Raw genomic sequence first — 24,844 nt, forward strand, 5'->3', positions numbered from 1 at the left:
GGTCTCCAAAGCCAAAAAAATAGTCACATACACCAAGAAACATAAGCAACTGCTATGCTTCCTCTGTACTGTGCAGAAACTGTAAATTCACTCCTCATTAACATGGAGGATGTACATGGAGATACTGTTGGTCTGGAAAAGCCTGGACAGGAGAGGTCTGTGTTCCTGGCTCCCAATGCACCCAGTGGTGGTGAGGCTTCCAGATGGAGGATAAAGGAACAAGGGGCAGCTAAGGGAGCATGGCCAAGCCCTCAGGGTCTGTAGAGGGCTCCTCACAGCCAGCTGCACAGCAGGGGAAACTCAAGGAGCCTGTGGGCAGCAGGAGCCTCACCACTAGGAACCTGACCATTTCCTCCAGGCCTTCCCTCTGCAGGGTGCAATGTGTAGTCACACATGGCAGATAGGGGCAGGCAGGGAGTTGGACCCAGGTCTGTGGTCATCTTCCCCTGCATTCATTCATGGTTCCTGAGCACTCATGGTGTGCAAGGTACCAGCAGACCTATTCTTACCCAGCAGGCCAGGGTCAGCCCCACATCTCCTGTGCCTGCCTTACAGGGAGCAGCTCTCGTTAACTACTGCTGAAGCAGTTGAGTGAGTGAAAAAGAGAAGGGTGGAAAAGCAGGTAAATAAATGAATGAGTACAGGGTGAATGGATGAGTGAACTAGTGAATGAGTAAAAGAGTGGGTGATTTAGTGAATGAATGGTTAAATGAGTAAGCAAATGAGCAAAGGAGCAAGCAAGTGAACATACGAAAGAGCGGGTGAGAGTGAAGGGAAGTACAGATGAGGACAGGCAAGTGTGGGTGGTATGGGTGAGGCATGGACAGGTGGACAGTGCAAGCCCTGGTGCTGTGCTGACCCCTGCCCAGATGTGGTCTCTGCCCTGGGCACAGCACGGCACAGTGCAGGGCTCTTCCATGGAAAACGGTCTCAAACAATCTCACTGTCTGATCCCAACACCCTCCAAAGCCCCACTCTGGCTGGAAATGGCTCACCCCTCACTTAGGGAACCCATATGGTCACCCTTCCCACCTTGCCCAAGGGGTTCTGAACATACTAAAGCCCTACTGGTGGTTCCTCTGGTTTCAATCCAAGTTCACCAAGTGCTGACTGTGTACAGCCAGGGCTGAGGACACAGGCACATGTTGGCTTTTGTCCCCAAGGGAGATGGCAGAAAAGACCCCTCAGCCCCCAGGGGGGAATGTCCCAAAGCCCCACAATGCTTTTGCCCTCAAAGGCCCCTGAGTGTCACAGGGTGGTCCAACCATGCTGTCTCCACGCTCTCCCTCATCGACGGCCCTTGGAAGAAGGCACAAAACACTCACACATAAAGAGCCCCAAGCCTCATAGACCTCCCCAACCTCCCAGGACACCAGACACAGGCACCTTCCTGAGGGGCCACTGAGGATCTCAAACACCATGTCTCTACCGTGGAGCTGCATCAAGGCATACAAGACTGAAAAAGGACCACTCAAAGGGGACACCAGTGCCACTCCACATGACTGACTGACACTCCCAGCTGACACCTGCAGGGGGCACTTATGTGAAACACGGCCAAGCCCGCCCCTGCCCTGTCCCAGAAGCCATGGGTAAGGCCACCCCTGAGAATCACAGAGCACGGGGGCTCACTCACCATGCAGCCGGGTCGTACTCGGCCCAGACCCGGATGAACTCGTCTAGGTGGTGCGGCCCCAGGATGGAAGAGTCCCGCGTGAGGTACTCAAAGTTATCCATGATGACAGCCACAAAGAGGTTCAGCATCTGCGGGTCAGGAAGGAGAAGAGGAGGCACAGAGAGAGCTCAGCCTGCCCTCCAGCCCTGCCCTCAGCTTCCACAGTTGTGCGGGGTTGTCCAGGCAGCAGGGACCGCTCTGCTTTGTTCAGGTCCTCCTCAGCCCCAGGGCGCTAGGTTCTAGATCCCACACATGCACTTCCAACATTTAGCCCCTGGAAGGCTCTGCTCTCTACTGCTATGGTCCTTCGCCAGTTCAGGCTCCATGATCTCTTGCCCACAATCCATCCTGACACCCGAGGGAATCCCTCCCCAGCTGTGTGAGGGGCATTGTGCACCCTCAGGCGATCCTGTGGTGTCAGCAGTGTGGACATGACCAGCCAGCAGCTTGGGTTTTCTAATGGAGCCAAAGTTTCCATAGCATACCATTCATCATTTTACATGAATAATTCAGAAGTATTTAGCATATTTACAACACTGTGCTACCACCTCTCCAGTTTAAAATTTTTCCATAGTCCGAAAAGCCGACCCTGCACCCGTTAATTAATCACCCCTTGTTCCTCAACCCACACCCTGGCAGCCACCAATCTCACTTCTCTCCCTCGATTTGTTTATTCTGGATATTTAATGAAAAAGGAATCAATAAATGTCTGGATTCTTTAACTCAGCGCAATGCTCTTGAGGTCCATCCACACTGTGGCATGTGTCACTATGCCCATTCATCTTACGGCTGAAGAACCTTTCCTCGATTCACGGACATCTGTGGTGTCTCCACCTTCTGCCTAGTATGATGAATCATACTGTAAGGACCCTATGTCTGTTTCTATGCAGACATGTCTTTTCATGTCTCTCGGCTGTGTACCTAAGAGTGGAACTTAAAAACTTTTTCATAGCAACTGCAGTGTTTTTAACATTCCCACCAGTAATGAACCACAGTTCCTATTTCTGTGCAGCTTTGCCAATACTTATTTTCTGTTTTCAAAAAAATGTTGCTATAACTATCATTGTAAGTGTAAAATGGTATCTCATTTTGATTTTGATTTGCATTTCCTAATGACCAAAGATGTTGAACACCTCTTCAGGTAACTGTTGGGCATTTGTGTATCTTCTTTAGAAAAATGTCTTTTTTGGGGCCAGGGATTTAGCTCAGTGGTTCCGCCGCCTGCCTCGCAAGCACAAGGACCCGAGTTCGATCCCCCGGTACCATAAAAAAATAAATAAAAATGTCCTTTCTGATCTTTTGCCCATTTAAAATTTGTCTTTTGTTCTTGAGTTGTAAAAGTTGTTTCTGGTACTGAGGACTGAATCCAGAGCCTTTGCACTGGACGACAACTCTAGTTCCTTTTTCATTTTTAAAACCTCTTGATACAGATCTCACTAAATCTCCAAGTTGTCCATGCTGGGCTCAAACTCGTTATCTTCTTGCCTTAGCCTCCCAGAACACTAGGCTGACAGGCAGGCACGGCAGTGCCAGGCTTAAAAGTTCTTTATATAGGCTGGATACTAACCTCTTATGAGATGTGTTGATTTGTAATCATTTTTTCCCATTTTATAGACTATATTTTCACATATTTGATAAGGTACTCTGATATGCAAGTTTTTAATTTTGAGGAACCACAAATAATCTAATTTTCTTTTTTGTTTATGATTTTGATGTCAAACCAAAGAATCCATTGCCAATTTTGAGATCTTGACATTTTACCTCCTATATATTCTAATATTTTTAGTTTTTCTATGTAGGTCTTTGATCAGTTGATTTATATATGGAGCAAAGTAGGGGTCATTATTTTGTATGCAGATATAGTTTTCTTCATACCATTTGTTAGAGACTACTCTCTCCCAGTTCAATTATCAATGAAAGAAACACTTCTTTCTCCATGAGCACCCTTGTCAAAAATCAATTGGCTGGGCCAGGGATTTAGCTCAGTGGCACCACACTTGCCTTGTAAGTGCAAGGTCCTGAGTTCGATACCCGGTACCACAAAAATAAATAAATAAATAAATAAATAAATAATAATAATAATTGGCCATAGATGTTTAGGTTTATTTCTGGATTCTCAATTCTATTCCACTGGCCTGTATATCTATCTTTACACAAGCAATATTGGTTTTTTGTTTTTTGGTACTGGGGATCAAACTTGGGACCTTGCGCTTGTAAGCCAGGAGGCAGCACCACTGAGCTAAATCCCCAGCCCACAAGCAATACTGTTTTAATTAATGTAGTGTTATAGTAAGTTCTGAAATGAGGAAATGTGGGAAATGAAAACTGTTTTGCTTTTTCTTTTTGAGGACTGGTTAGGCTACTTCTTTGCAATACCACATGAATTTGAGGATCTGCTCTTCCACTTCTGCCACCAAAAAGGCCATTAAGATTTTGATAGGGACTGCATTTAATCCATATACCACTTGGGGGAGTACTGACATTTTCTAGTATTAAGTCTTCCAATCCACGGACATGGCATGATTTTCCATTTAATTGGGTCTTCTTTAACTTCCTGTTTTTGGGGGGTTTTTTTGGTACCAGAGATCGAACTCAGATCTTTGCATTTGCGCAGCAGGCAGCGAAACCACTGAGCTAAATTTCCAGCCCTCTTTAACTTCTTTATATCAATGTTTCTGAAGTTTCAATTTAAGTTTTTCACCTTCTTGGTTATTTTATTCCTAGGTACTTTATTCTTTTGGATGTTACTGAAAGCAGAATTATTTTTCTGAATGTCCTTTTCAGATTTTTCATTGCTAGTGAATAAAAACGCCAATTTTTGTTGGATTTTGTACCCTGTAGCTTTGCTGAACTCATTTATCAGCTCTAGTAGTATTGCATCTGTGTGCACTTGTGGGATTTTCTGTATACAGAATCGTGCTATCTTAAAATACATAGACTTCCTCTTTCCAACTTGGATACTTCTTCTTCTTCTTTCTTCCTTTTTTTTTTTTTGGTGCCGGAGATGGAACTCGGGACCTTGTGCTTGCGAGGCAGGAGGTGGCACCCCTGAGCTAGACCCCCGGCCCTCTTCCTCTGGCCCAGGTGTTCCGTCCGGGACTTCAGTCGCCGCACTGGGGTCCATGAGGGAGACGAGCACCCTCGTCTCTTCACCCCGCCTTTGGGGGAAACCGCAGCCTTTCACCACTGAGCGGAATGCTCGCTGTGAGCTTTTCATAAGAGTCCTTTATCATGTTAGGCTCTCTTCCATTTCTAGTTTGCTAAGTGTTTTTGTTAATCATAAAAGGGTGTTGAAATTTGTCAAATGCTTTCCTCACATGTTGAAATGCTCATTTTTTGCCCCTTCATCCCATTAATATGGTATTTAACATCAAGTTTTCTCAAGTTGAATCACTCTTATGTCCCTTGGAGAAACCTCCTTACGTCATAGGGCATACTCTTTTTTGTTTTTTTGGTACCGGGGGTTGAACTCAGGATCTTTCACTTGTAAGGCAAGCGGCGGAACCACTGAGCTAAATCCCCGGCCCAGGGCATACTCTCTTAAACATGTTAGAACTGGCTGCTAGCGTTTTGTTGAGGATGTTTACATCAATATTACCACGGGCTATGAGTCTTCAGTTTCACATGTCATCTTTGGCCACAGTATCCAGGTAATGCTGTCCTCATAGAATGTGTTAGTAGGTGCTCCCTCTTCTTCAATTTTTGAAGAGTTTGGTTTTTGGTACTGGGGATCGAACTCAGGAACTTGCACTTGCCAGGAAGGCAGTGCCACTGAGCTAAATCCCCGGGCAGGAAAAAGTCAGAGTAGTAATTCTTTTTTATTCTATATTTTCACTGTGGTAAAATATACATAGCAAAAAATTTACCATTTTAGCCATTTTTAAGCGTGGAGATTACAAACAGTAAGCACCATCATTCATGTTGCTTTTGAGGTCCACAAAGATGGGCTGATCACGCCTGGTCTTGGTGGGCTGCTCACCCCAAGTCATCTCAGTTCCTAACCCTAAAATATGTCAAGCTTGGTTATTCCCAATGACTACTGACAATGTTACCATCACCTCCTCCCCAGTCTTGGCTCCATATGTCTCACACTCTAACCATGTCACCTTCCAGCTCATTTGCTCTAATATCTTTTTTTTTTTTGTATCGGGAATTGAACTCAGGACCTTGCGCTTGCGAGGCAGGCGCAGTGCCACTGAGCTACATCCCCAGCCCTGCCCAAATATCTGCATCCCAAGGCTTGTGTATGGTGGAGAGATGTCTGTTCCTGTAATGCCCCTCACTTCTAACTGAGCTCAAACCCACTGCCAGAAAACTTTCATTCCCACTATGCCAATAAAAACTATTCCTGCAAGGATCACCACCCACCTCCACTATCCATTCTCGGTCATTGTCTCATTTTACCTGCTAACAATATGTCATAGAGTAGGTTATTCCCTCCCTCTGGCCACTACGTTCCACTTTTCTAAGTCCCCCATCTCAGCTCCCAGACCTACTGCTCCTATCTATCTCCTATGTGGCCAGAGGTAGAATCTTCTGCCTCCTTCTCAGTTCACACCTTTCCTTATGTCAGTGCTCCTCAAAGTTTAGCACTTGCAGAACTGCCCCAGAACTTCTTAAAACTCAGATTCCCAGATCCCTCTCCCAGATATCCTGATGATATAGGAATAGATATGGGGATGGGGCCCAGAAATCTGCATTTATAACTAGCGCTCACATGATGCTTAAGCTATAATAGGTTGCTGGAATGCACTTTACAGCAAGGACCCACAGCAGGTCCTCAAGCTCCCTAGACAGTCCAAACACCAATGGCAACTCATTCACATTTCCAGCCCAGAGGTCTGTGAGGCATCTGCATCTCTATCCCCCTCCAACCCGTGCCTGCAATACCCCACAAAACTCAAGAGTTTTTCAGGTTATCCATTGCCCGGAAAACTCCAGGTATGGGTTTTGAGGTGTTGTTTTTTTTTCAGGTGCGTTTTTCTTTTCTCTTTCTTAATCAGGTCACTTCTCCCTGTAAAGTGCAGCCCAGCCCCTTACTCTAAGCCACTGCCCTACTGCTCACTCTGTGGCCCCTTTCCTCACCGGAGCCAAGCTGCGAAACACCAAGCAGATCACAGTACACATCTCCCTCAAGGCCCCAGGGTCCCAGTGACCAAGAAGAGGATCTACACTACTGGGACCCATCAGTCCACCTCTCCAACCCAATCTCCCACTGTCATGCCGGCTGCTTCTCCACAGCTCACCATACAGTGGACACCTTCCTAGCAGTTGGATATCCAGGGGCAACTGCCCCTGAAAACCTAATCCTTCCATGGCAGTCAAGGAGGGGCCTTCAGGAGCTCATTCCCACTGGGTTCTTTCCAGGGTTAATAAGGTCACTGGCTCTGGGGGTATGGAGGCCCTCACTATGGGATCAGCTGGTGATGTGGCATGGGTCCAAGCCAGGGACCAACAGATGTGGAGCCCCAAGATGAACTAAGACAGGCAAACAAAAGCACAGTGACCAGGACTTACCAGAAAGGAGCAAAGGAAGATAAAGGATACGAAGTAAAAGTAGGCAAAGTCACTCCCGCACTCGCTGGCATTGGCATTTGGGTCACAGGCCCGGTTGCTCAGGCAAGACAGCATGATCTCGTGCCAGGCCTCCCCTGTGGCACTCCTGAGGAGAAGGGCAGAGCTGTGAGCCCACGGTAGGTAGAAGGAAAGGTCTGCAGCACACCAGCCATGAACTGAGGGAGTGGGGCCCTTAGAGAGCTTGGTGAATGCACCCTACTCCTGGGTTTCCACACATAGGCAAGGCCTATGTGACAGATGGCTGTTTCTTCAAAACACCCCTCTGACATTAGATTTCCAAACTGACCATTACCTGAGAAAGTAGTTACTAAGAGTGATCTACGGGGGCCGGGGATTTAGCTCAGTGGTTTCGCCGCCTGCTGCACAAGCACAAGGACCTGAGAGTTCGATCCCCAGTACGGAAAAAAAAAAAAAAAATGGATCTACAGTGCTAGGATTAGCGCCACAGTGAGCACTCTTCAGTGGATACAACACAGCCCAGCAGACTCCTGACCGCCCAACACGTGCCATCTTCATCCTCGTTTCAAGAAGCAGGACTCTGCCTTTCCAGCTGCTTGGGCCAAAACTACTGCACACCCCTGTCTCTAAATCCTGCCCATCAGCTCAGCTGCCTTAAGAAAACAGCCAAGCTTTCTCTGTTCAGCTGGGGCCAGCAGCAGTGACCTTCCTAAGCCGCCATGACAGCTCCACCTGCACAGGGCCAAGAAGCAAGATGGATCTTGACACTGCTCTCAAACGCTCCAGGCCTCCCCTCACTCCAGAAGTCCTAACACACATCTGCCCTCAGTTCTGGGCTACCAGCATCCTACTCTTCCCGACCTTGTCCCCCTCTGTCCCTGCTAAGGCTACTCCAGCTTCCACTCCTTCAGCACCTTGGGCACGGCCCAACCTGATGGAGCTCAGGGTTAGCAGAAGTCTTGAAGAACAAAGGCCTAAAACTAAGGCTGACATCATAGGTTTGCCTCACATCTTTGTGGTGCATGACAGAATAAGTGAAGACATAAAATTAACACAACTGAAGTCCAGAGAAATAAATTGATTTGTGTAAAGTGTGCACCTGAAGGTATCTGTTCATCTCATGTAAAAAAACAAGAATATGAAGATGTTCTCCAGGTAGACTGGCAAAGCAAGTCTGGGTTTGAGCTCACTCTCCTCCTAGGAAACTGCCACAGTGGCAGGGCATGGGGGCAGCCCCAGGGCTGGCTCTGCAGCAGCCCAGCATATCTGCGTAAGGATCAAGGCAGGATCTGATGTCAGCACCCTCACTATAAATGCCTGCAAAGAGCTCTTCCCCTTTTGTTCCTGAGCCATAAGTGGCAAAATGAGGGAGTCGCAGGAGGCAGGAGAGCATATTCAGCCCTTCTCCTTGTCCCTCTTCTCAGGCAAGGAGGGTCAATGCCCAGTCTACAGAGGGTATGTCCTATCTAGGAACAGCAACCGGTACTCAGCCCACTTTCAAGGAGGCATCTGAAGGCCCCGAAGTTTGTGCCAAGGGCCTCCTGCCTCGCACCCTGCTGCTCTGCTCGGTTGCATCCAGGAGCCAGGGAACTGAGGGTGGGAGGCAGAGGTGCATTCAGATAAGCAGCTCTGGCCAGCTGGGCTCCTTGGGCCACTGAGCAGCTGCTGTCAGCAGCTATTCTCCCTGAAGTCTGCTTCTCCCTCACCCCTGCTATCCCTGTATCAGTAAAGGTGTAAGAGGAAAGCTAAAGACCAACACCCCAAGCAAGACCTTGCCAGGCATCTCCTGTCCCCATAGGCCCACTGAAGCCATTAAGATGTCACCAGGGAGGGGCCAGGGATTTAGCTCAATGGTTCCATTGCCTGCCTCACAAACACAAGGTCCTGAGTTTGATTCTCAGTACCAAAAAAAAAAAAGACGTCACCAGGGAGCAGAAACAAGGGAGTGGAGGGCAGGTTTGTCCAGGGCACCCCCAGTTATCTCCCCCGAGGGGCTTCTTTTCAATCTGTTCTGTGGCTATGGCAGAGAGCAGGAGCCCTTTGCAAAGGATGAGCAGAGAGAAAGAACTGGAAAGGTCCACCAACAGGAAGCAGTATGGGCTGGAGCAAGGGGTCCCCACATGGCACCCACCCTCCTCCACCCTGCCGCAGCATGGACACTGGCCTGGGCTGACCACAGAACACACCTGAACAGGAGCATCAAGGCTTGCAAGAACGTCCGGAAGTTGTTGTGCCGATTGATGCTGGTGTCATCGTCCAAGGCAATGTTGCCAAACACCTGAGGCAGAGAACCACAGCATGCTGACACAGCAGGTCCCAGGAGCCACGGCAGAAGGCCGGGCAGGAGAGGGTCTGCATGCAGCCGGGGACCGCCCAGGGCCCGGTGTGCATTCCTAGCACAGACAATCACTTGCTAGCTGCGAACTCAGGTCCCAGAGCTCCACACTTGCCAGCTCCAGCCTGTCCCTGGAATGGGTCCTGGCTCCACTGTGTGTGGGACAAGATGCATTTCAGGTCCTGCTCTTAGTCACCACCCCCAGTCAGGAGTTAGATTGTAATAGCTCTGAGAGTTCACCGGAGAATTTCTTTTGAAACTTTTGTGCAAATAATGGAGCAAGCTTTTTATCCTTTCTAATTGATTTTATTCAGGGTAAGAAATACAAACGTGTCAAGGACCATACTCAGCCTAAAATCTGGAATCTGGCTGCAAATTTATAAACTATCACATTCCCACAATGATCAACAACATACATGCTCTTCTACATCCACAGACCAAAGCAAGATTATATAATATACAATATCAAACCTCAGCAAGTTTTAAACTAAAAGAACTTTCCAATCCTTGTAATTAGAGTTAAGGAAACAGCTCAAATTTAAGGTACTGGCACTTCCAATCATAAACTACCATTCAGTCAATCTCCCAGCCCTGACATTGGGAAGTGACCAGATGCCTAAGCTTAACGGCTAGAATGTTACATTTTAAAAATCCTCAACCCCAAATAGCTACAAAGTGTTCTTTGGCAAAATAAAGATGTGCTAAACTAGGGGATCTGAACTTATCAAATGCAGTGACCACAGTCACCTGACGGCATCTCCTGCGACGTGTCAGGAGCTGTCTTTCATCCCTGCTAGTCCAACAGAATAGCCAAGAATGGGCACAGAGCTGGTCTGCCTCTAGCAAGAGGACACTGGGCAGCCCAGCCTCGGTGCCTCCCTCCCTGAAAGTGTTTCTGAAGGTCAAAGTCTCACAGTCATCTGGCTCCACAGCAAATGTTCACTAAGTGTCCGCTTATTATCATTTAATGATCATAATCCATGCTCCCACGCCCTCATGCTCCTGTGAACAAAAGCCCTGGGCACAGCCCAGCCCGAGCAGACGGCACCCACCTGCATGCCGATGATGGCGTAGATGAAGAACAGCATGGCGATGAGGAGGCACACGTAGGGCAGCGCCTGGAGACACAGGCACATCAACTCCCAGCCCTGTCAGAGGTCCCGAAGACCTCAGCCTGGCCCAGCTCCACCCCAACTACCAGGCCCCAGGCCAAGGGGCAGCTCTGTTCCTTCATCTATTAACTGGGATCATAAAACTCACCTCAGAGTTTCTATGGGCATTAACAAGATAATCTACAGATCATTCAAAATACCTTTATAAACTACAATAGGTTGACAGGTGCCAATGAAGACATGTGTGTGCCCTACCCCTATGCAGCATGCCAAAAGAGGGGAATGCTGGGTGTGCTGGGAAGGTGACAAAGGCAGAGGGACAGAAATCACCTGCAGAGAGCTGTCCCACCCTGCCCACCCTGGTACCGCACTTCACCTTGAAAGACTGGACAAAAGTCCACAGCAGGATGCGGATGGTGTAGCCCTGGCGGAGCAGTTTAATGAGCCGTGCAGCTCTGAAGAGGCGCAGGAAGCTAAGGTTGATGAAGTTGTTCTGCAGAGAAGGAGGATTGCACTCTGACCTTCAGGAATCACCCCCTAAAACTTCAGGCAGGCTGCTTCTACCCCACAAGTTCTCCCTGAGGCCCTGTGGCCTCAAGGACAAGTGCTTAAAAATAAATAAAAAAGAGCTACTGCTTCACAGTTTTAAGTAGCAACTGGCCACCAAGAAAACCTTCCAAAAGAAAAGCTTGTCACTATGAGTCACTTCTCATGCAGCAAATACCCTCTACCCTAGGGGCACTCTCCAACCATGACAGACAGAGACAGAAGCTCTCTGAAACAACTCTCTGCTGCCAAGTGGGGCAGAGAGGAGATGGACTGGGGACCTACAATAGTGACCACCTCTCGTGGGGCACAGCCAAGCTGTTCAGGTGACAGTGGACACCGTGGAAAGGACTCCCCTGTCTAGGCTTGGCAGTCACACCCTCTCCTTCCAGGGAAGGCTCAGCCAGCGAAGTCCCTGCCTGCCTGGGACTGCAGCCGCCTCCTCTAGGGCCACTCCAGTATCTGCAGACATTCAGGGAAAGGGGAGGTATAGCCTCTCTGAAGCTCTTGCCCTGGAAGCTACCAATGCGACCCTCGGACCACAGGTCTCTGCTCCAGAGAACCCATGATGTCTGGCACTGCTCAGAACCAAGCACTGAGGTAAACTGAATAGACCAGATCCCAAAGATTACCTGGTGGTGAGGCTTACCCCAGCATCAGGCACCCTGAATTACTGGCAAGCCCTTTTCAAGGGAGTGTGTCTCTGGGGACCCATCTGAGCACAGATGGGCAGGGCTGTGGAGCCTGGCACTTTCTGCCTACTTAGAGACCAGGTACCTGCACATGCCTGAAGGCAGCTTCCTGCCATTTTGGTGTTTTTAAATATGCAAGCAGCTCAGGCTCTGACGCATTTGTGTTGTCACATTCAGTGACCAAATAAAGAGAAAAGAGAACACAGATGTTGAATGAGACAGCTGCAGAAGTACAGCACATGCAAGCACAAGGGCAGGGGACCCCTGGGCAGACACTCCAGGGCTGCCTGTTTTGGCCAGGTGAGGAGTCCGTGGAGGGATGGGTCTCACACTGAGTTCTGAGATCTCCATTCTGCCTGTCACTTCTATGCTGAGGCAGGTTTCTGTGACCCACCACGGTGGCAGGGCCTCTGGACTGTTGCTGCGGTGGGAGGCTCCAGCCACCTAGAAGGACCCAAGTGGCATGCAGGAGCTCTGGAGGTAGAACTGACTCTGAACAACACAAGAAGGCTCAAGGAGCACAAGAGGCCCAACTGTCCATATCAGCAAGAAGGTGGGACAGGCCTCAGGCCACAACCCTCGAAGGGGCGTTGCTACACCTATAGGTCTCTGACACACATGGCCAAGGAAAGGGAATCTCAGAGACAGACCTGACGGCCAAGAGTGCCCAGTGGCCACTATAGGGCTTGAGGACACACAAACTCGGCCAGCCTCAGCAGACAGGCGTAGGGAAGGCTGTTGTAGGCAGGGTCAGGCAGTCCCTGTGTAAGATGGCAGAGGGTGGAGGACAGGTGTCCAGCCTCTTTATAGCTCCATTTTGAAAGCACATGCTCAGACGGGTCTAAAGGGACAGGGACTGTGACAACGCTGTGCCTGCCAAGCTCAAAGCCATCTATACTTGGGCAGCTGAAACAGACAAGATTTCCTGAAGACTTGGGGAAAATGAAGGCCCCTGGAATGAAGGGATAAAAGCTGATAAAACAGGTGAGAAGTGAAGAATACCAGCTCATCTAAAGGACCTGAAGTGGGGACACAGCCCGGCCTCATTCCCAGTCCTTCTCCCAGGTGAGTACTCAGGAGAGGGCAGGGCTGATGAGACAGGCAACCCTGGAGTGCTGTAGGGACAGATGGCGGCAACAGCTCCAGACGCCCACACGCAATGATCGGCTGAGCAGCACCATGCCCACGACGCGCAGGACGGCAAGGACAAGCAGCACAGGGCTGTGCGCCACAAAGCACCACCTCTGGCCTCGGTTGACCTCTCAGAAGTGGATGCAACCTGCCTCACCCTCCCAGGGTCTGTAGTTTCTGCTGCACAGGAAGCTGCCACACCCAGTCCAAGGCCAGCCTGGCCCCTGTTGGCACCTTGCTTTCAGTCAGACACCGCTCCACGCAGGGAAGACTCGCTTTGAGGGGACGTCACCTAGCCCCCAGCCTCTGCCTGCTCACCCAGAATCATGCTCAGGCACTCGGGACACCCACGTCCAGGTGGTGAGAGATAACGGAGGCCAGGAATCAACATGTGCCGAGTTCTGTAGGGTCCTGCCCCACAAAGATTACCCCAGCCAGGACCAGTGCCTGGCACCCAGGGCCACCATGGCCTCTGGCCAGTCACAAGGACATGAGGTCCTGCTCCGGAATATCACCTGGACACTGAACCCAGATCCATGGACACTGCTGGCCATGCACCGTGCTGGAGGAGGTCCTGCAGTGGTAAATAAGTGCTCTCTTGCCTTCACTCTAACGGGGACTGATGGATAAGACAGCAAGTGTGCGTACACACATCTATCACACACCTGACGGCCACGTGTGCTAGCAGGAGGAAAAGGAAAGGTGGGCAGGAAGGGCCCTCACAGGACGTGGCAGTTGCCTGGTCTGAGCTGATGGCCTAGGCGCTTCGGCAGCATCCAATGCTATTCTCTCAAAACTCAAGCTTTCCACTCCGGCTATAAGAACCAGCTATACAAACCTTCAGCCTCCATAAAAGGAGTCTCAAATATCTGCTTCTTTAGATAAATTTCCATAGCCACAGCTGAAGCTGAGTTACACCAAACACCCTTACTCTCTCCTCAAAATTCTTCAAAACCTGGCAGGAGGCCCCAGTTGCACATGAACTCTGTAGGTTAGTGACACACAACTGGAAGCCATGCATTCTGCCGTCTACTAGGGCAGGGCCTCCTGCTTCTACTTAGGCCCTTTCTGACCCTTCTGAATCATAGAGTTCAAACCTCCAACCTGTTGGGACTAATGCTACATAATTCTAGGGAAAAATCATTTGATTGGCCCAGTTCTTCCACCCACAGGCCAGCTATGGCATTCCGAGACATAATTCCATTTTGGCCTCGGATCACAACTGAGACCTCAATGATCCCGTGATGCTGTGATGCTTCAGGACAAGACCACACCTTCGGGAGACGCCAGGGAGGAACCAAATCTTCATCTGCATAGTTCCTCATTGTCCTTAGATTTCCAGCCCAGCCCCCGCCAGTCTTTTGCTACACCTTGTTTATCCCACTGTAAAGTACTGAAATCTACATATTCATTTGTTTCTTCTGATGTACTCAATAAAAGGTGCTGCATGCTAGGGGTTTTTGTCTTTGCTGCCCAGAGCAGCACTGATCAGACCCAAAGCTCAGCTTCTTCTCAGTCTCTTTTGTCTACCTTTCCTGTAATTCACCGTGTGCTGCTGTGGCTCGCAGGAGACCAGGACTCACTGCAGAGGTTCTGGTGACGTCCCCTTCCCCTGTTCCCTACACCAACCCTGTGCCCCAGGCCTGATCCCTGTAGGACGACTTGTCCAGGAAGGACAGTTGCTATAGGGGACTTCACAGAGGCCAACTGGGCAAAGAGGAACCTTCTTTTTGTGTTGGCAAGATGGGGACAGCAGAAAACAGATAGTGTGCAACAGAAACCACAGAATTTCAGGGACCCAGACCAATCTCCTCCTGCCAGGCTTGTCAAGAAAATCTGTCCTGGATACTCACCCAGCCCCCAGAATCTCCCACCTCCTTTCTCTGGCCTGATCCTAGACTCAGACAGCTCCTGGGACACCCTCGGAAGCCCCTGTTGTATCCCAGGGGCTGGGGAGAGCACATGAGAGGCCAGAGGTGAGTGCAGTAGAATCCATCCATGCCTCAAAGGGCAATGGCAGGAATCCCGGAAATGAGAGGAAAACAGAGCAGGCAGAAGGAGGATCAATAAGAACTGTTTAAAGTTATGAAACCAACCGTTTCCTATATGTGATGTTTTCATGGATGGGTATTTGCGTATTAATACAAATTAGGGTGGTTTGAGCAGTAGGCGCACAACATACAGACGGAGACATGGGTTTTCGCATTGTATGTTGGTTGTGTGGCGTGAATCAGCAGGTAGGTTAAGGTAAATAAAGAACAAAAACAGAAAACAAAAGAGAAAATGAGTCATCAACACAAGCAAAAACTCAAACTCTGAATACTTAACCAGAAAATTTCAGGATTTTTAGTTAACTGCATATTTGTCTTAAAATGCATCAAATCAAAACAAATGTTTGAAATCTGTAAGCTATGCAGACAGAGCGGCACCTATTTGCATTGTTTGTAATGCAAATCAAAAGATGACTCACAGACACTTTTTTTTTTTTTTAAATTTCCAGGCAAAGAAATCAATGTCAGTTTTGTACATGCTTGGAGCCCTTTCTCCAGGCACCCATGCTAAGACTATTGCTCTATTTTGATTTTCAAGCTGGGGATGGAAACTGACACTCATATTTTTGCCTAAGAAAAAAAGTGCATTCGCCAAGTAAACATATGAAGTGGCTCCAAATGAAAAACAAACACACAAAACACCACCAATCCACATGATGGCTTTCACCTTTTCTCCTTCAGACAGAACAGGAAGGTGACCTGAGCTCCAAGAGTAACAGCGGCCAAAGGACAGCTGAACTTTCAAACCGGCAGCTAATCAGCTCTCCTCCCTACCACCCCTGCCACGCACCGTGGTGGGCAGCGCCTGCCAAGCAGCACTTGCTTGAAGTCAGGCCTGACACAGCCACTGGTTCATTTCCACTGCCGGCATGGCACTGCAGGAGGCCTCCACTGGGAAGAGCTCTCCATGTCTGTGATGTCAGCCAGCAATCCCCTTCCGGTCCTCTTTATGCTCCCTCTGCAGGCAAGAGTTTGGAGGTCTCTCTCTTGGAATGGAGGCAACACCTGCAGAAATCCCTAAAGCTGTCCTTACAACTTTCCATCACTTTATCTGGATGAATAAGAGTCCCTGTTTCCACGGAGAAGTCCCACAGGTACCAGAAATGTAGCCAGCCTGCTCCTTGGAAACCACACTGGGCCTAGTGTTTCTGGGTGAGATGCACACACAGTGAAGGGAGAACCACGTGGGAAATGCACAACATCAAGAGCTGGTGCAACAAGACCATCTTGTTCTTTGTTTTGTGGTTATTTTGATGGGGTGGGGTGGGGTGTATGCAGTTCTAGGAACTAAACTCAGGCCTTTCACACTGAACTGTATTCCCAAACCTTTTTTAAATTTTGAGACAGGGTCTGAAAAGTTGGCAAACTGTCCAGGCCATGCTCAAACTTTTGATTTTCCTGTCTCCGCCTCCCAGAAAACTGCTATCAGAGGCATATGCCACCACGCCCAGCTCTTGGGTTTTGTTTAAATGACAGGTTTAGGCTTTGTGCCAGGAATATTCATTTCATTAACTTTTTAAAACCACAAAACATATCATATAAACAAAAGAATATGTGTAAATATGTTAAAGAAAAAGAAATATCCATATATTCATCACCTAGCTTAAAAAGCAGAACATCCACACCCCTTCTGAAGTCTTCCTTTTTGCTCCTTGTTTTCTGGATGTAGCAGCCACCCTTAATTCCTGTCAATAACTGCTTACCCTTACAATTTTACCATAATCTTTAGAATGCATTATTGCCAGCTTGTTCTCAGCCTCTGTAACGGTAGTTTGTGCAAACTCGGTGTTGAAGTTAGCAGACCCTGCTTCTGAGAGGTATCTTACAGGTGTGGATGCCATTCACATACATGCCTGCTGCTCTAACTGTAGTATTTACACAGCCCATCAGCTGGTACTTAGGCATCTCAGTGTCAGTTACCATGAACAATGCTGCCACAAGCACCCGTGGGAAGACATGAAGGCGGAGGTGTGCACACCACCAACTTTCTAAGTACTGTCAGCTTTTCCAAGAGGTCAGTCGTACAAGTCGACACCCCCACCAGCTGTGTGGGTGAGTTCTGGATCTCCACATTCTTGTCAACAATTGATACTGTCAGAATTTCCAATGTCTGACGAACCAGCGGGTGTGAAATGGCATCTCAATGTTGTTTCAATCTGTGTTTCTCTGACTGCAAACAAGGTTAAACATTTTCCTGTTTATTAGCCATTTATGTTTTCTGTTCTGTAAAATGCCTAATCAATGTACTTTCTGCTCATTTTTCCACTTGTCTGTTTTTGTTTTTATTACTGCCTCACAGAGGACTTTGCACCTTCTGGACATTAACCTTTGCTAGTTGTTTAGAAACACCCCCACCCCCACCCTGCATCCTCTCCTAGCTTCTTTCACAGGTTCTGCTCCTCTACTGGGTTACTAATTAACGTTAGGGTATTCCAGAGCTCAGTCACTTGGGTTTTAATGGCCTTATCTAGTCCCATGAACCTGACACCATGTTATATGCTAATGATTCCCAATTTTACATCACTGGCCTGAATCTGCTCCAAACTCCAGACCCAACTGTCCAGCTGCCTGCTGGACAATTCCTCTGGAAACCTGACATGTCCAATCTCCATCCTGAATTTCTGTCACCTGTTCCACCCACATTCCTTCCCATTTTAATTCACAGAACCCATTTTTCCAAGGGCTCAGGTTCTTGCCTTATCTTTCCAACCCACATCTGCTCCATTCACTGCTCTACCTGAGTTCAGCAGTTTCTCACCTGGCATCCAGCTCCCAGCCAATGGGAATGCTCGGCAGCACCACGGCTCCCAGCTCACTACCTCAGGACAAATACCAACTTCCAGGTTCACACTGTTTTCCAGGCCAGGCCAGAAGTGTCAGAGGTTCAACATTCTCTGCCCCCACCCCTAGAAGCCTTCATCTAGTGATGGACAGCAACTGCTGTTCCCTAGCTCCCTTCAGAATGCCTGAGCACATCCCACACTGGCTCTGGGCTCTCTGGCAAGACTAAGCTCTTGAGACCACGGTGGTGACCCACACCAGCGCCCTCTCTTGCTCCGCCACCCTGTCCAGCACTCCTGAGATTGCCTCCTGAATGAGCGACTCACACCCAACTCATCTCTAGCTGTTTCTGGCAGAACTCAATGGAGACAGCTCCTGACTGGGAAGGATCCCATCACATCCCCAACAAAGCAGTCAGAAGGCTGTCCTCACAGCCAGAGCCTGTCACCCGCCCAGGCCCCGAGTGACGGCAGGGCCTTCTGTGCCCCTTTCCTCTGCGTCAGTGCTCATTGCAGCCCTTGTTCAGCTCAGCACCGCTGCCTCTCTCTGTCCCTCACACATGCATCACAGGCATGGTGAGCACAACCCTTAATCTGAGAGGTTTTCTTCCAGTCATAACTGGTGCTTTATGTTTTGCTTAGCAAATCAGTCCTGTCCCAAGGTCTTAGGGGTAATCTAAATTTTCTTTCTACAAGTTTTAAAGTTTTGCCTCTTATATTTAAGTCTTTCATCCATTTAAAATGGATTTTTTTTTATAAATGGTATAAACTGAGATCCAATTTCTAGCATTTCCTACACTGACACCAATTAACACATTGATTATTGAAGTGTTAATCCGTTTCGCACTGAGCTGCAGTCCTCTCTGTCCTGTATCACATTTCTGTACATGAGAGCTTTGATTCTAGGCTCTTGATTCCATCCACTGAATGCCCCATGGTCTTCATATCCTAGCTTTATAACGAGTCTCATCACTGGCAGGAGCAGATCCCTCCCAGGCCACCCCAGCCACACCTGTTCATTTTAAGTATCGTGACTGCTTGCGGGGGGGGGGGGGGGGCACTGCTCTTCCTCATATATCTAACAGCAGCTTGTGAAATCCCAAAGAAAATAAAAACATTGGTATTTTCATTGAGTCTACACTGAATCATGAATCAGTTTAGAGGAAACTACTAATCCTATGAAACTGACAATAGCTAACATGTAATTCCATCTTTTTTGTACGGGGGATTGAACTCAGGACCTTGTGCTTGCCAGGCAGGCAAGGCACCACTGAGCTATATCCCCAGCCCCCATCTATTTTTAATGTATTTCAATAAAGTTTAGTAATTTTCTACATAAAGATCTTACACACATATTTTGTGGGCTTTATTGTCAGAATTACTGATATTTTAAAGAAATACAATTGACTTGAGTAATCTTGTATTCAGCAACCTTGCTGAACATTAAGTAGTCTTAACACTAGTCTAGGCTTCACACATAGATAATGATAGCATTTGTTCAGGATGATAGTTTTGCTTATTCCTTTTCTAATCCTTGCCTATTTCATTTATTTATTTAGCCCTATTCATAAGTATTTACTGAATGCTTCCAAAGAATTAGGCATTGAACAAAACAGGCAAAAACCTCTCCCGCCGCGGAACTGACATTCAACCTACTGAACTGGCCAGAGCTAGAAGCTCAATGGTGAAAAGAAGTGGTTAGAGGCACCATTGTTCTTTTCTGATTTTAAAAGGAATTCATCCTAAATTTTACCATTATATATGTACAGGGTTTCTTATTGACAGTCCTTATTGAGTAAATAACTCCTACTTGCTAATAATTTTTATTATTAAAAATTTCAGTTTTATTGGATGTCTTCTGTGCATCCCTGAGACTGTCACACTCTTGATCTCCTTTGAGCTTTTTTGGGGGGGGGGGGTACTGGGGATCTAACCCAGGACCTTGTGCTTGCCAGGCAGGTGCAGCACCACTGAGCTACATCCCCGGTCCTCCTTTGAGCTATTAGTGTAAATTACAGTAATAGATATTCTGAATTGGACCTTGCATTCCTGGAATAAGTCTGACATATTTTCTGCAAGCTGTTGGATTTGGTTTGCTTATATATTGTTTAGGATTTTCCATCATTAGTTAGCATGCGTGGGTTGTGATCTCCCTAACTTACATGCTTTTTCAAAATTTTGGTATCAAGATTATACTGGGCAGCTGGGCACAGTGGTGCCTGTCTGTAGTCTCAGCTACTTGGGAGGCTAAGGCAGGAGGATCATTTGAGCTCAGGAGTTTGACCCCTGCCTTGCGCAACACGGCAAGTCTATGTCTCAAAATAAAATTAAATAATTAAACAACAAACTAGACACATAATACCAGTTAGATAATGTTTATTCTTTTTTCTATTCTCTGGGAAAAAATTGTTTAACACTGGAATGGTCATTCCTTGTAGTTTAGGTAGAGACATACTGTGCAGTACCATAAGACTAGGATGTTTTCTTTGTAGGAAGATTATTTATTTATTTTGGTACCGGGGATCGAACTTGGGACCCTGTGCTTGCGAGACAGGCGGCAGAACCACTAAGCTAAATCCCCGGCCCAGAAGATTATTTATTGATTCATTCCTTTAATACTTTAATAAAGCATCTAAGGTTTTTCTCTCTCCCGTCAGATTTGATTATTTATATTTTTCTGGTAATTTATTTACTTATCTAAGTTTTCAAACACACTGATCGGAGCTGTTCAAAACATCCTATTGTTTCTTCCTCACACCCGCGTGTGGTCACAACCCTGTCTTGTACCTTCTAAGCCACAAGTATGCCATGGAGCTGCACGACACTGGCTCCTTCCTCATCCAGTACTCCTATTCTTCAGCAGCTATTAATGGGAACATTTCCTAATAAGTCACATCTGGGTCACAGGTTCTGACCCTAAGCCACTGGGCCTGAGCTGGTTCCTTAGAAGCAGACTTTAAGGATGGGGCCCCTGGGGATGGCTCATAGGCTAGATTCTCCTCTGTTGGTGGTAAACAAAGTGACAGTAATACCTGGTGTGCTTAGGGATGAAAACACTGATACACTCACCTTGGGTATATCTAAATGGGGTACAGAAGACTCAGAGAGGTGAACATGCCAGAAGGACCTCCTATATACCACCAGCTGACTAGTTCCCAGAGTGACAGCACAAGGACACTTCGGGGAGAAGGACATGGCACCACTCGTCAGTGGTGGGCACCAACTGCAAGCCAAGAATTCCCCCTCATACATCCATTACATCAATGTCTTCCTGAGCTCACCCTGCCATTGCTCCATGGGGGGCAACCTGAAGAGGAACTGGTTTATGGATGAATTGGCTTGATGCATTGGTACAGGCCTCACTACAGCTCCACAAAGGGATAGCTTGAAAGAGTGGTGAGGCAGTGCCATGGTCAGCCACTGTGTGTGTGGACAAAGCAGCTGCCTTTAAGGGTTCCAAGACCCTAGGCAGGGGCAAAAGGGGTTGGTGAGAATGGTGTTTGGGGGAAAGGCATGGAGATGGGCCTTGGAAAGAGCATGGTATGCAGGCCTTCGTATTGTACAAAGATGCCCACAAGAGTGCAACCATGGCTGTAGGGTCACTCAAAACCAAGTGTTGGTAGCTGAACACAGTAGTACATACTGTGATTCCAGCTACCTGGGAGGCCGAGGCAGGAGGATCATTAAGTTCAAGGTCAGTCTGGGCTACACAGCAAAACTCTGTCTCAAAATTTTAATACAGAGGGCTAGGGATATAGTCCAGAGCTAGAGTGTCTGCCTAGCATGCTCAAGGTCCTGGGTTCAATCTCTAGGACCACAGGAGTAAAAAGTATTTAATGAGTGAACAACAGATGCCAGGCAGCCTCTGTCCTCACCATTCCCAACAGGTACACAGCAGAACTATGAATGGAGTCGTTATGATGGCCAAGACCTTCCTGGCAAGGCTGAGCTAGCTAGCCCTGGCCAGTGTTGTCCACTTGCTCAGAGCATGCCTCCATACAGTGCCACACCAGGAAGCTACAACCAGCCACTCAGTGGTATGCTGACCATACATACCCCTCACCTGAAAGGGGCAGTGATTTTCCTCAGCTGGGCGCCACCAAGTCCCAAGCACCTTGGCCTGCATAAGGGTCTGCAAGCTAGCCTCAGACTGATCAACACAGAAGTCCACATAACATCAACTCCCGGCAAGCAAAGTTGGTTCAAGGAGTCAGTGGTCAAAGGATGATCCACTGGTGTCTCAAACACCACAGCACCCAGATAAAATGCTGAAACAATCCAAAGCACAGACAGAATGCTAGGCTAGCAATGTACCTCAGGAGGCTAAGGTGCTGTACTACAAGGTGAACCACACCCAGACAGTACTGGGACAGTACAGTGCATAATCAATGGAATGCACGGACATGGAAGGCAAGGGAGGCCTCTCTCACCAGCTCTCCAGAGAACCAATGTGGACCTAGTGTTCATCTTCACCACAACTTTGGGTTAGATGAATCTACAGGTCCCATTCAAAGCGGGAGAGAAAGCTACAACCAGAGACAAACCGGGAAGGCTCAGGCCAGAAGGCCAGCAGGCAATGCAAAGAGTTTCCTTTCTGGCCAGGGTACCTGAGCCTGTCTATTGGGAAGGGCAAAGCTTCTGCTATATAATAATAATGGAGCAGGAAAAAGTCTGTCTTGGAGCCAAGAGGTTTTATAGGGCCTCCCTAGATACTCCTATAGCCAGTCTTAACTGTGACTGGACTATTACAACAGCCAGAATCAGACAAGGGAATGGCAACCAGGGGCTGGGCACCTAATCAGGCCAACCAGGGCAGGAGAATGCTGACGGCAGGTAAGGGGCTCCAGAAGGAATGGTGGAGGGACAAGAGAATGACATCGGCTCTGCATGGACCAACACAGCAGGGAGCTCACCTGTCTCCCAGAGCACTTGGCTGGTAGAACACACCACATACCCAGCATGAGGTGTGTGTAGAGCTGAGCAGGGCCAGACAAGAGCCTGCATCCTACACCATGGTCCTAGGTGATAGCACACAGTGTTCCTGGGTGTGTTATGACTGCACGCAGTGCACTCAGGGCAGGTGAGGTGTCTGAGGGTTGACTGTTGGTAGAGCCCGTAGCGCCCCCATACAATGCAGAGGTAGAAAAATTCACAGCTCCCTTTCCCTGGAGGGCCAGCTCTGAGGGAGGACCTACCCCATCTCAGAGGTCCCCTGGGGAATGACCCAAATCCTGCCCTGAATGTGACACTGCTGGTCCTCCTCCTCTTCCTCAGCTATGACCCCACTGGCTTTTCTTCTAAAGATGTAACTTATACATGAACCCGCATTTCAGTCTCTGCTCCCAAAGATTTCAAACTGAGGCAAACAAAGCAGATTTTCTGCTATTTGTTTCCAACTTAATGTCTTGCACTAAAAAACAAAAACAAAAACATTTGTCTTTTAATTCAGACACTTTGACATCTGTTGAGGTAAGTTTTTTGTCCTAGCACTGGTCAATTTTCAGATATAATCCATGTTTCTGATATGACTATCTCCAGATAAATAGATGGATGACAGATATAGGTAGATAGGTAGACAGACTGATCTATCTCACAATCCTGACATTTCACTTGGTTTGATGTACATACTTTTGAGACTAAATTATTATATATGTATACATCAGACACATACAAATTTAAAGACTGCTGTCTCCTTGGTCGGCTGTTACCATGGAGCTCCAGAAGATGGATTCTCAGGCCACCAACCTGGAAGACCTCTGGGAGGCACTTTCTTATCCAAGAAAGAACGTTTACCAAGACAACATCCATCCCCCCAAGCTCCTCCTCCGGGGAGGCACCTCCCTCTGTCCTGGAGATGCACAGAGGGGAAAACCCTCTATAAGGAAACTACGTTGGGTCCCCGGAGGGGAGACAAGAAATGCTACTTACCGCAATCTCTGTTACTAAAATATCAGTAATACTTCCCAACACAGTGACAAAGTCAAAGACATTCCAGGCATCTCTGAAATAGTTCTAGAGAAAAAGAAGAGCAGTTAGTGCTAACTGGTGTAGGTAGTGGCCCTTGATCAAGAAAGGGCAAGGATGATGGAATCTCAGCACAAAGCCAGTTACATGCAGACGACACCTCTGGAGCAGGCATTCTCGTCTGCAGCACTGGGAGACATATGTCCTAGCACTGCCTGTGTGCCGGGACCGTGCTGGGGCAAGACTCAGGCAGCAGTGAGAGCCAGCGCAGCCCTTCTTGGAGTTCCTACAGTGTCATGTGTGCTCTTGGGAGTCAGAGAATTCCCAGATGCAAACTTTGAGTCCCCAAAGGTCACCCAACCAGGGGGAGCCAAAATGTAGGCCACCAAAAGGCAAAACGAGAGTCAAAGCACGTACCAGCACCCCAAAGGCGATGATCTTCAGCACGCATTCCATGGAGAACATAGATGTGAACACAATATTCAGGCATTTCAGCATCAGCTCATACTCGTAGGGTGCATCGTAGAACTGCCCAAGAAATGAGGTCAATGGCTGAGAGCTCAGGAGCCCCAGATACCTCACCTGGGACCACCAAGGACAGTGGGCATACAGACCCCACACCTGCCCGTGCCTGAACCAACCCTCCTTACTCTCCCCCCGAGTTCTCGCAGAATCTTCTCACTGTCTCAGCCCACAGACAACAAAGGCTGGGATCTCACAGCCTCCCTGTACAGGCCAGGATGTGAAGTAACTGCAGCTCTGGTGTATGCTGGCAACAAGAAGGCTGGGTAGAGAGTAGTCTGGGACCCTGATCTCTACAGGTGCTAGCTAGTCGCCCACATACCTTCATCATCAGCACCACAGTGTTGAGAGCTATCATGGCCATGATGAAGTACTCGAAGGGCGGAGAGACTACGAACGTCCACGTCTTATACTGGAATGACTGCCTATTTTGAGGCATGTATCGTGTCAGGGGCTTGGCGCTGATGGCGAAGTCAATGCAAGCCCTCTGCATAGGGAGAAAGA

At 48.2% G+C, this 24,844-nt stretch overlaps 1 protein-coding gene across 6 annotated transcripts in view; it reads right to left on the minus strand.

Moving 5' to 3' along the window:
- The window catches only part of Cacna1b (calcium voltage-gated channel subunit alpha1 B), a 201,372-nt gene that overhangs the window by 51,453 nt on the left and 125,075 nt on the right, over positions 1-24,844 (minus strand). For all 6 annotated transcript variants that reach the window (XM_087182900.1, XM_087182902.1, XM_087182899.1 and 3 more), the window contains exons 31-38: positions 24,663-24,827; positions 24,236-24,346; positions 23,783-23,866; positions 11,031-11,147; positions 10,595-10,660; positions 9,394-9,485; positions 7,190-7,334; positions 1,634-1,761 (exon numbers count right to left, since the gene is read on the minus strand). In XM_087182900.1, coding sequence (XP_087039026.1) covers positions 1,634-1,761; positions 7,190-7,334; positions 9,394-9,485; positions 10,595-10,660; positions 11,031-11,147; positions 23,783-23,866; positions 24,236-24,346; positions 24,663-24,827 — 908 coding nt within the window. The remainder of the gene's footprint in view (positions 1-1,633; positions 1,762-7,189; positions 7,335-9,393; positions 9,486-10,594; positions 10,661-11,030; positions 11,148-23,782; positions 23,867-24,235; positions 24,347-24,662; positions 24,828-24,844) is intronic.

This window comes from Heterocephalus glaber, unplaced genomic scaffold, assembly GCF_053883595.1.
Source record: "Heterocephalus glaber isolate CG9 unplaced genomic scaffold, H.glaber_assembly_v1.0 deba00001479, whole genome shotgun sequence".
NCBI classification, from domain to species: Eukaryota; Metazoa; Chordata; class Mammalia; order Rodentia; family Bathyergidae; genus Heterocephalus; species Heterocephalus glaber.